The sequence below is a fragment of the Hemiscyllium ocellatum genome, chromosome 10 (genome assembly GCF_020745735.1).
Source record: "Hemiscyllium ocellatum isolate sHemOce1 chromosome 10, sHemOce1.pat.X.cur, whole genome shotgun sequence".
NCBI lineage: Eukaryota > Metazoa > Chordata > Chondrichthyes > Orectolobiformes > Hemiscylliidae > Hemiscyllium > Hemiscyllium ocellatum.
In genome coordinates, this window is record NC_083410.1 from 28,440,315 (window position 1) to 28,452,848 (window position 12,534).

The 12,534-nt window shown below is 38.2% G+C and overlaps 1 protein-coding gene across 1 annotated transcript in view; it reads right to left on the reverse strand.

Moving 5' to 3' along the window:
* Positions 1–1,266: 1,266 nt before the first annotated feature.
* Positions 1,267–12,534, reverse strand: part of LOC132819701 (calpain-2 catalytic subunit-like) — a 72,807-nt gene continuing 61,539 nt past the window's right edge. The window contains exons 16-21 of the mRNA XM_060831364.1: positions 11,811–11,875; positions 9,816–9,884; positions 9,136–9,214; positions 8,302–8,418; positions 5,368–5,426; positions 1,267–1,950 (exon numbers count right to left, since the gene is read on the reverse strand). Coding sequence (XP_060687347.1) covers positions 1,927–1,950; positions 5,368–5,426; positions 8,302–8,418; positions 9,136–9,214; positions 9,816–9,884; positions 11,811–11,875 — 413 coding nt within the window. The 3' untranslated portion in view covers positions 1,267–1,926. The remainder of the gene's footprint in view (positions 1,951–5,367; positions 5,427–8,301; positions 8,419–9,135; positions 9,215–9,815; positions 9,885–11,810; positions 11,876–12,534) is intronic.

The following is a 12,534-nucleotide window of genomic DNA, read 5'->3' on the forward strand; positions in this document are numbered from 1 at the left end:
CAGGAATTTCTGAAAGGTCAGAACCTATTTTAAAGGTGTAAATGCCTCTGGGCGGTGCAAAGAGCATGCATGTGCTCTTTCTGAAATGACAGAAAGCAGCAGCCACTCTGAGATGGTGCTGCTTGAGATTCCTTGTAACCCAGAACTTGGTGGCCTGAATAATGTTGTGTATTGAATATTGAGGCCAGATCGTGAGGCCTTTGAAGAGTCACTGCAGAATGAAGCCCATGCTGCAGCATTGTGCAATGGCTATCCAAAGTTAGCAGTCTAAACCTGTATGAAGTGATAGCGAGGGAGACCTACAGGTGTGGGAGGGGTTTGGAACAGGCGGGCTCCTCCCTTGGCCAACAGCTGAAATGCAGGCACAGAGGCAAAGTGACCATGGTGAAGTGGTGCCAACAGCACACATGCTGATATTTCCTGTGACCGATCATGACCCACTGATACTATGGGCCGCCTTTGTGCATGTACGGTAGACCATTTTAGCATTATAGTTAATAATTCTGTATTTTAAAAACTGGTCCTATCTTTAGCTGTATATCTGTAAATAAGTCAAAGTGTAAAGTGACTAGTAATGTCTACGTTGCTAATTTGGAGAGATTACAAGATCATTACAGATGCCTTGAACTTAACACGTGGGCATCCTGCTTAGTTAAAAGGCTGAGTTTGTTTCTGGATGATAGGGGATCTCCATTTAATCTAAATGAGTCAGGTACCTGAATCATCTTTAGACTCTGAGCGAGTGCATAAGCAGTTCCCTTTCACAATTTGATATATAGTTGTCAGTGTATTTTTATGTAAGTCCTTGTTTCCAGGAAATGTGTGGAGATTGTAGTTCTTGAGATTAAAATGCAATTACATATTGCTATATTGTACTGAACCACAACTGTCTACCACTATGCAGTTAGATGAGGCATGGTTTCATAAGTATTACTTACAAGACATGCTGCAACAATTCTGTAAGGCTCCTTTGCTAACATCCACCTAAAAAGACAACTGCATTGATGTGTCAGCGCCTAGAACTTCCCCTCCAAGCCTGTGCGATCCTGACTTGAAAGTATATGGCTGTCCCTTCAGTTCATGGATCCATATCCTGGAATTCCCTATCTAACAGTATTGTGGGTGCCCCAACAGCAGCTGGTCTTCAATGGTTCAAGAGACACTTCATCATTGTCAAGAATAATAAGGGACTAGCAATAAAGAACCCACATGTATGACAGAATAAAACTAAATTGAGTCATATTGAGAGCTTCCACAAAAAGGCAATTGCCCATATACTCGTATTTAATTTCCAGATAGCTTTTGTCAAAAGTAATTTGATATTTCTGATTATATTAAGCATACAGCTCTACAAAAACCACTAATATCCATACCATTATAATTTTAAGATAAACGATAGCAATTATAAGTGCCATTCTTTCAGTACCTAATTAATGACAAAGGACAGCAGTCAGACATCTGTTGCATGTTCACTAGTTTGAATATTACATTTGCATTTAAAACACGATGTCCCCAAAATTTTAATCCTGATTCTCCTCAGCTGCAGATCTCAGCTTTGACCTCATGTCTGCATCTACAAATCCATTTTTAAAAGAAGCAGTTTGAAGTTTAAATGCTTTAGGTTTTAGCAGATAAATAGAACAGATCAATAATTGTAATGAAAAACACATTCTCCGCCATCCAAACATTGCGTTATACAAAGATTAAAATATCCTTCAGGAGCATGAGTTCTGATTGGTTAATTCATTGCCACCCAAAATGTTGAATAAAGCACACAATGGCAATGTATTTTTAAAAAAAGCAAACAAACATATTCCCTCATGATGCCCATCAAACTAAGCATTTCCCATTTTTCCATTACAGTTTAGGCATGTCTGTGGCAAGTGCCTGTTGATTGGCTGAAGTCTGAGTTCTTGCAGCTGAACTTTAGTTTAGTACCAAGTGCAACCACTGAAAAGAAAAATCAGATAATTATTAATGAATTTCACACTATGCAAATTAGGAAGAACATGTAATGTTTGCACAATATGGAATTCCCCTCCCCCTAGCAAACAAAAGCACACTTTGATTTAAAACAGGAACTTTTAGCATTGCATGTTGAAATGAAAGCTAACATTCTAAGTTGAAGTAAGCATTAATGAGGAGTAAGTATTTTTCAAACTATTCTTGAATTAGGTAAATTGGACAAATTTAAATGAATGTTTATGCTCAGTTTCTATGGTAATTTTGTTATCATTAACAAATGAGTCTGAAAAGCAGATTAATGATGGGAAAGGAAATAAGATTAACGAGTATCACATTTAGGGGCAAAAATGAAGAAGGTAAAGGAATTGAGACGAAAGCGTGATTCTATAGTTAACTCTTGTGAGCTTATCTTGGATTTTTTGCTGCTTGTGGCTTTTACAAGGAAGATTAACTTCCATATTATTCCACAATAACAACCCAAAATATTAGCATTGCATGTGTAGTCAAGCTTAATCCACAACTATTAATATCACTCTGTCAGCCCTCTGGTTACAGGTATCCATGAGGTAGCTTACACAGCTCTGACTTTGAGCATGGAATTTTTTTTTATCAGGTAGCTAATATAAAAATGTGGAGAAACGTACAGCTGAATCCAAAGAGCCATCAATCAAGCAAAACCTGTTTTTCTCATCACTTCATTAGGGCTGACCAATAAATGTGCAGAGTCAAATGAAAACACTCAAGAAAGAGTTTCTGTATTTGCCCCCTCATTATGTGTAAGGTGCAGGCTTTGCAGGAGGCAGAAAAATTAAAACCAGTTTCCAGAAGCAGCTGTTTAGAACAGTGACTTCTGGAGCTGCCCCTTTGCTACCCCAATACATTGGCAAGTACCCAAACAGTAGCAGAATACAGAGCAGTTGGTTTCCTGTGGTTTTTTTTAAAAAACTAACTTTTAATGAGGTGTCAGTATTTTTGACTGTGATTATTGTATCTACCCTTTGCAGGAATTTTGACATTGGAAGATTTGGCCAAGAGATCATATTTCTATTAGTTTTAAAGTAGTTATAAACAAGGATAGAACTGATCAAAAAGTTAAAGGTTCTAAAGGCCATTTTTGATGGTATTAGACAGGAACTTTCAAAAGTTGATTGGAGGAGGCTGTTCAGAGGTATGCATAGTTGCGAAGTGGGAGGCCTTTAAAAATGAGATAATGGGGTTCAGAGGTAGTACCTTCCTGTTAAGGGCAAGGCTGGTACGTGTAGGGAATGGTGGATGACTAGAGAAATTGAGGCTGTGGTTGAGCAAAAGGAGGAGGCATATCAGGTTTGGACAGCTGGGATTGAGTGAATCCTTAATGCAGTTTAAGGGCAGTAGGAATAAACTTAAGAGGGAAATCAGGAGGGCAAAAAGGAGACATGAGATAGTTTTGACAAATAGGGTTCAGAAGAATCCAAACAGATGATACAAGTATTATACGGGCATAAGAGTAATTGGAGAGAGAATAGGGCCCCTTAAGGATCAACATGGCCGTCTATGTGCGGAACCACAGGAGGTGGATGAGATCCTAAACAAATATTTTGTGTAAGTATTTACTGAGGAGGAGGACATGGAAACTGGGGAACTTAGATAAATAAGCCGTTCATATTAGAAAAGAGCAGGTGCTGGAGATCTTAAAATGCATAAAAAGTAGATAAATCTTTGGGACCTGATTAGATATTGTCTAAAACTTTGTGGGAAGCTAGGCAAGAGATTGCTGAGCCCCTTTCTCAGATATTTGCATCATCGACAGTCTTGGGTGAGGTGCCAGAAGCCTGAAGACTGGCTAATGTGGTGCTGTTATTTAAGAAAAGGCATGAGAACAGTCAGGGAACTATAGACCAGTGAGACTAACATCAGTGATGGATAAGCAGTTGGAGGGTATTCTGAGGGATATCATTTATATGCATTTGGAAAGGCAGGGACTAATTAAGAATAGTCAACGTGGCTTTCTGCTTGGGAAATTGTGTCCTGGGGAGTGTCATTAGAGTCATGCACCATGGAAACAGACCCTTCGGTCCAACTAGTCCACGTCGGCCATGTTCCCAAACTAAACTAGTCCCACTTGCCTCAATTTGGTCCATATTCCTCCAAACCTTTCCTGTTCATATACATATCCAATTTTTTAAAAAATTGTAACTGTACCTAGATCCATTACTTCCTCTGGCAATTCACTCCCAACATGAACTACACAGTGTTTAAAAAACAAAAAGGTGCCCCTCATGTCCTTCTTAAAAACCTTTTCCTCTCACCTTAAAAATATGCCCCCGAGTTTTGAACTCCTCCACTCTAGAGTTTAAAAAAAACTGTTATTCGCCTTATCTATGATCCTCATGATTTTATAAACCTCTCTAAGATCATCCCTTAAATTCCTGCACTTAAATGAAAAAAGTGCTAGCTTATCCAGCCTATTTTTATAACTCAAATCCTCCATTCCTGGCAACATCCTAGTAAATCTTTTTTGAATCTTCTCCAGTTCAGTAATATCCTTTCTATAGCAGGGTGACCAAACTGCATACAGTACTCCAGAAAATACCTCACTAATATTCTGTACAACTTCACCATGGGTGTTGTTGAACAAAGAGACTCAGGAGTGTAGGTGCATAGTTCCTTGTAAATGGCTTTGCTGGTATACAGGGTGGTGAAGAAGGCAATTAGCACTCTTGTCTTCATTAATCATAACATTGAGTTGTGATGTCATGTTGCAGCTGAAGTTGATATCGGTGAGGCCACTTTTAGGATACTGCGTGCAATTGCGGTCTCCCTCCTATGGGAAGTGCATTGTTAAAGTTTAGAGTGTGCAGAGAAGATTTACAAGGAAGTTGCCAGAACTGGATGGTTTGATTTTATAGGGAGAGACTAAATACATTGGGGCTTTTTCTCCCTGAAGCATCAGAGGCTGAGAGGTGACTTTATAGAGGTTAAGAAATCATAAGGGACATGGATAGGGTGAATAGCCATGATCATTTTCCAAGGTTAGGGGTGTCCAAAACTAGAGGGAATAGTTTTAGGTGAGAGGGAAAAGACTTAAAAAGGACCTGAGGGGAAATTTTTCATGCAGAGGGTGATGTGCCTGGAATGAACTACTGAAGGAAGGAGAGAAGGCTGGTACAATTACAACACTTAAAAGGCTTCTGGATGGGTCAGTGAATAGGAAGGGTTTAGATGGATGTGGGTCAAATGCTGGCAAATGGGACTAGTTCCTATTGGGATGTCTGATTAGCATGGACGAGTTGGACTGAATGGTCTGTTTCCATTCTTATGATGCCAATTCATTCTCACTGCATTTGCCAGGAAACTTAGAACAGGGTATATAAAACATGTCAAAGAGTTCATATGGATTCACTTCCATCACAAAATGCATACCTGAAATAGATCCAGTTCAGCATATCCCTCATCATCCAGCTCTAATTGCTTAAATATTCCTGAAAAGGCAAGAACACAAATGGGCCCATTTCAAAAACAAATCTCCTTTCTTTCATGCAGAGGATGGGGGATCTTTGAATTTTATGTCAAACAGCTGGTTGTTTCAGTATCTTTGCATTTCTATCTTAAAATGTAGATTTTTTTTGAGTAAAACAGCAAAATTGCATATTCGACAGGAAATATGTTTGAAACGGAGCCTGATAGATTCAACTTAAGGAATTAGATGATGAATTATCACTTGTGTCAGCTGATCAACAAGGGACTATCGTGGGTGGTAATCTCACAATCGTTGGCATCTGATTGGCCAAACACCCATATCGCAAGAACACTCTCTGTGGCATAGCAGTTTTACAGACATTGATAGGCAGCTCGTGCAACCAGTACATGCAGAACACTGATATACTACATTCCTTCACAACACCCCACCCCCACAAAAAAGGGCCAAGGGACAAATAAGTGCTGAAAAGACTGCAATTATATAAAAGCTTTAGCATTCCCATTCCAAATATCTTAAGCACACAGTAACATCATGAACAACATGCTCAGAACACTAGAACAATAAATGAGATCGCTATGGATTATTGATGAGGCTAATTCACTTGTTTGTTGCAGTTGCAGGCAGCGTTTGAACATTACTAACAATGAACGTATCTTCTCTACTATGTCTCTCCCAAGAAATTGAGAGAAGTTTCTTTCATAGTTCACTCATGGGGAAAATGTCTACGCCTTGATGCTGCACAAATTGCCAGGTGAGGCAGCTAGATGGCTTTATGACTGAGACACTTGGCAGCCAGTTTCCTAACCTTGTGGCCTCACTGTATATATTATTTATATTAAAGATTAAATTTTCAAAATCTTTTTTTAATCAGTACTTTTTGAATTTTTTTCTGTAGTCTATTAACTTCTGCAAACACGAGAATTTGAGGGACATCGTGACAAGATAGAAAAGTTACATTGTGATGCATTATTCAACTTTAGGGATGTAAAACAGGCAACATATGATCAGCTTCCTTGTCCACAACCTGCCAAATTAACCTTTCTGTTGACATTTTATGCTGAATGAGCTGAAAATGTGTTGCTCGTTAAAGCACAGCAGGTCAGGCAGCATCCAAGGAACAGGAAATTCGACGTTGCGGGCCAGAGCCTGAATTCTGATGCCAGCAACACATTTTCAGCTCTGATCTCCAGCATCTGCAGACCTCACTTTTTACTCGAAGATTTTATGCTGAATGCATGTTTAAATTATGTTCCTATATCAAATTCTACCAACGTCTACTGAATAGTTTAAAATTGAGCCAAGCTTCAAGTAGGTGGGAGAGCCAAATGCTTTCAGTAATGTCAGAATTAGTGCTGAATCTTAGGTTATTGCCCTGTAGCTGGGGAATAGACCTTGATGTGACACATCCTGGGACATAGAAAAGTCCAACTATAATTTGCTGGTGAATAATGTTTGGGGAATATCAGTGTATTCCTGGGCAGTTTTTAAATTCCATCTAATAAGGCTGTTAGTCTGAGATAATCTCTTCCATAATGTCAGTTAAGATCTTTTATTTCAGTCATTCTAGGCCTCAATTCTGTCCTCTCAAGTGTATGGTGCCATTCTGGCTTCCCTACAGGTATTGGGACAAATGCCTCTCACATGTCCTTACAGAATTTCATGTGATCTATCCTTGTGGTTTGGCAAAGGGTCTGAATTAATCTCCATCAATGAGAATTCTTCAGTTATTCCATAAGACCATAATAAGTAGGAACAGGCATAGGCAGTTGGTTGCACAAGCCAGCCTAGCCATTCTATAGGATCATGGCTGATGAGCCATTTCTAAGTCCACTTTCTTGTATTTATCCCGGCTGATCAAGAATCAATCTATCTCAGTCCTAAATATACACTAGGACTCTGTCCCATAGCTGTGGCAAAAAATTTCAAAGATTCTCAGTCCTCTGAGAAGAAATTCCTTTTTATCTCAGTCTTACATTGGTTTTATTCTGAGACGATGCCATTTTGTTCTGTACTCTCCCATGAGGGAGCACATCCTCTCAGGTCTTACCCTGTCAAGCCCTAAGAATCCTGAATGTTTCAACAAGATTAACCATCATTCTTCTAAACTCTAATGAGTCCCAATCTGTTAAATCTTTATTCATAAGACAATCCCTCCATACCAAGGATCATCCTAGTGAACCTTTTCTGAACAACCCCATATGAAATATCTTTCTTCAGACAAGGGAACCAAAATTGCTCACAGTGCTCCACATGTGGTCTCATGAGTATCTTGTATAGTAAGACTTACCTATTTTAGGTAAGTCAATATCCTTTTGCATTCCTGATCACTTGCTGCACCTGTGTGCTAGCTTTCTGTGTTTATGCACAAGTACCCACAAGTACCCTTTTTTTTGCAGCTCTCTGTAGTTTTTCTCCATTTAAATAATACTGTTCTTTCGTTCTTGATTCCAAAATGAATAACTACACATTTTCCCACACTACACTTCATTTGTCAACTTTGTGCCCACTTATGTAATCTATCAATATCTCTGTTTCTATCACTTTTGCAACTTGTCTTTCCACCTATTTTAATGTTGCCTGCAAATTTGGCTACAGTACATTCACTTCCTTCCTCCATGTTATTAATATATTCTATAAACAGTAGTCCTAGCACTGATCCTTGTGGAATCCCACTGATTATAGGTTGTCAACTTGAAAAAGAACTTCTTATTCCCCCTCACTGTTACCTGCCCTAGCCAATTCTCTATCGATGCCAGTATGCTACTTTCAACATCATGGGTTCAATGCTTATACCACTAGAGCGGGGTTCCTGAAAGTTGGACCCGACATGTTTACAGAACTTGGACTTCAATGAAGATAGTTTACAAATAACTTACTGAACATGGTTTCCAGACGGATCAAAGAGCCAACAAAGTTATCAAAGTCAATGAGAAGATCAATACTTGCATAACGGGCAACAAGGATCTGAGTCAATGTATTATTCAGAGTGAAACCTGGGCAGAAAACCAGAATTATATAATAATACAATTGTTAATTTGTTAAGATTATAAATTTCCCCTCATCTTAGTCCTAATTTGTGACCTCTAAACATCATCTCAGCAATATCCTAAAAATCTCTCAAAATGAAATCACCAATCACTGTTCTAAACACTAGTGAAGATAGACTTGTTCAACACAATTCTCCTTATCTCAGTATTCAGTTAAGTAAACCTTCACTGAAATTCTGTGAAGGTAGGTATGTCTTTTCTTAGATGGAGCAACCTTAGCTAAGGTCATATTAAGCAAGACAATAATGATGGAAATTAGCATGCATGATAATACCATATCATTATCATATATCCATCCTCATTTTTGGGTGAATATTACTGTTTTGGCCAAATAAGTTTGGTACAATAATGAGTACGGATTGGGTGCACCAAATTCTGTTTTGCCTGCAAAAATGTCACCTGTGAAATGGGGCAAGTAAGGGCAAGTATAGGCTGAGACTTACCAGGAACTGACTAAAGAAGAGTGATAAAGTCGGTTGATGAGACAAGAAGAATGATCTTTTTGGGCCTAAAAGCTTCTTTTTAAGAGTTTCTAAAAATTCTTGTTCTTAAAACAGCTAAGTATTTATTGAGCATTTTATACTCTAGAAATAGTAAGTCTCCAAATGCAGTTTGGTTTCATATGGATGATTGATTGGGACAGATGAATTGTTCAAATATTACCTGCTTCTTCAAGTGCCATTCTCATTTCATGTGAACTCATGGTACCAGAGCAATCAACATCCATCTTCTTGAAGATTTTCTAAATGGCAGAAAAAAAATGTTTTTCTGGTTTTATTTTTAAGTTTTACATCAGAATTTTAGTATGATGAAAAATAAAAGATCTAACAAATTTCTTTGGTTTAAATCAGAAGGAACATAGCATATACATAAAGCTATGGTCATATTTATGCATCAAGCTGGCTACAATCCCTGTGTAGCACCTTAACTTTCATAAAACAGTGCTTTCGCTCAATTTCCAATTTTCCTATTATTAAATATGTACTCTCAATCAATCAAAAATTATATTCTCTCTCCAATGTCACAAGCTTTAATAACTACTTTCAGTCACAATTACAGATTCACCTGTTTCTTTGGCTTTTTAAATGCCATTCTACGTGACCAGCAGGGGGTGTACATTTCATGCTTTGAACAATTTTTTTTACAAAGATCAACTGTGTCCATGGGTTGATTTTCATATACAACCTCTGGGCCATTCCAATAAAGTGACTGTAATGAATTGATTGGACCTCATTTAAGTTAATTTGATGAAATATCATTGTAGTACAAGGCCCTTTAAATGCAGTTTATTGATCTGAGAACAAAGAATCTAACAGAAGGTTGGCACAAATCAGGAAACTTACCAGAAACTTCTGTAATTTGTTCCAAAATGCTTTGAATTCCACTAGTCCAATTTTTCCAGATCCATCCTTCTGTTTTACACTTCTCATTCAGGAAAACTACTTTAAAGTACCTCATATACAGAAATGTAAAGAAATTTAGTAAATCCCATCTTATATGTTATTCATCAGAACAAACCTTACACCTGGGCATGGTCTGCTCAAACAATATCTGGGATGCATATAGCTGGGTCATTTGGAAGTGAGGGACCTTCACCAGCAAGTGATGTAATGACAGGACACCATACTTGCATTCATTTCACAACCTCTACCTGATAAATTGGGAAAGGCAGCAGAGAAGTGAAGCCATTCCCCAAGAAATTCAGCTATAAAGGCAAAAATGAATCTAAATTGCAATTGTTACACACGTGACAGCTAATTTAAGACTGACAGCACCACCAGAAACCTGGATTCAGATCACCAGTTTGGCAAGAAAATGTTAACAAAGTTGATGTTCAGAGACCGAGACAAATAAAATTTCATCCTGATTTTCATTTCAGCCTAGGAAAGAAGAAGAAATATGATTAAAATAAATTTTGAAGATCTCTTGTGATATAGTGGGTAGTGTCCCTATCTCTGAGCCAAAAGACCTGGGTTCAGTCCACCTGTTTCAAAGGGGGGTATTAACAGGTTGATTAAAAAATATTTTTTAAAACACGAAGAAATAAATGCTAGTCCTCATGGCAAAGGAATAAGGGCAGTGGATTGGATAAGGAGTTTAGCAGCAAAGATGGTTGCTATGTCATGACAGTTAACCAGGAACGTTAAGGATAGCACTGAATTTAAGTAAAAAGAAATACAAAATGTCAAAGGTCAGTGGAAATTCAAAATGGGAACAAACTAACAAAAGATGACCAAAAAATAATGAGAAGGTAAACTTTGAGGAAATACTTGCAAGTAATATCAAGATGGGCATATTCTTTAAATATTTGAAAAGGAAGAGAGGCCAAAATGAATTTAGGCCCTTTAGAGAATGAGGCTAGGGAAGTAATAATGTGAATAAATACTTTGCATTAATCTTCACAGGAGAAGACATAATATTCAATAATACTAAATAATCAAGGAACAAAATACATACAATAGCTATCACTAGAAAAAAGTACTCATGAATAAATCATAAAAAGCTAATATACAAACTTAGCAGGCAGTAGGGAAGGCAAATGGAATATTAGCCTTCATTTCAAAGGAAATGAAATATAAAATTTGGGAGGTCTTGCTAAAATCACTAGTTAGATTACAGCTGGAACAATGACCAATTTTAGCTAGTTAACTCAGGAAAGATATACTGTCATGAGAGGGAGTCCAGAGAAAGGACCACTAGATCAATCATGAGCATGGACAGACCATTTTGTGAAGATAGATTGAGAAGGTTGGACATGTGTTTATTGGCTGCTTTCCCTGTGGGAGAGTCAAGGATCAGAGGGCATAATCTCAGAATAAGGGGCGCACATTTAAACTGGGGAGGAGTTTCTTAGATGGTCATGAATCTATGGAATTCTTTATAGCAGAATGTGGTTAGGCTAGATAGTTAAGTATATTCAAAGCTGAAAGTTGCCCCATCTGTCTCTCCATCTCTCCTTATCATAAGCTAGCCAATAGATAATTCCATCCTTCTCCTGATCCTCTTCCAACATCTCAGTTTCCATTCCTGTCTGAACTCCCTTAGAAATTGGCCCTGGGTTAGATGGATGATGGACCTTGCATCAATGATGCAATCTTCTGATGCCCCTGAGTCAGCTAAAGCTGCCTGAAAACCTCTTTCAAAATAGATGGCAAAGGTGAACACATACCTGTCTTTTAATCGGTAAGCATATCAAGGATTATGGGGTAAAGGCAGGAAAATAGAGTTCAGGATTAACAGATCATCCATGACCTCATTGAATAACAGAGCAAACCTGTCGGGCTGAATTACCTATTGCTCCTGCCTTATGGCCTCAATTGGATCATTTAAAAGGATACATCGAATAGACTAATTACATTTCGACAAGTTTCCAAACTAAAACCATCACTTTGAATGTCATCCCCTAAAATGAAAACAGTGCATATTATTACAGAATGGAAATATAATTTAAGTCAACATTTAAACAGTTGTGTTAATGATGTAACATGAGATTTGGACACATGGACAGCCCAAAGATCATGAAGCAGGGATTCTTTATTCCACTGACGTCAGGTCACTATGAACATGAGAGGAAATTCAGATTAAATAAGGAAGACAATGTTTATATAGCATTAAGCCTGTAGTTTACATCTGGTGGAGGAACTCTGGCAGTTTTCACTCCAGTTTCGGACCCCTGGGTGGAGTTGGTTTCTCCCCTCTGGATGCACTATAGATTCACCACAACCAAGTCATTCCGGGATTTTTCATTATTATCTGGCTTCACATGAGATATCACGCACAGTTTCTGCAATGCTATTGAGTGTGCTGCTGGCCTTCATCCACTAGATTCCTGACCTCAAACAAGGTCCTTTTGTGAACTGTAGCTCTAATTGGAAGGTCAATCCTGTCAATGTTGCAATCATGCAATGTTATTCTTCTCTCTGTCTCCTGAACAGCTCACTTACCTTCGTGTCATGCTTGGCTATCCACCCATTGACCTGACTATCCCCATCAGCTCCTGTAGTGAGGAAGGATTAGGTCTTGTCCAAAGAATGGAGAATAGCCTTTGAATGATGTGGGGTT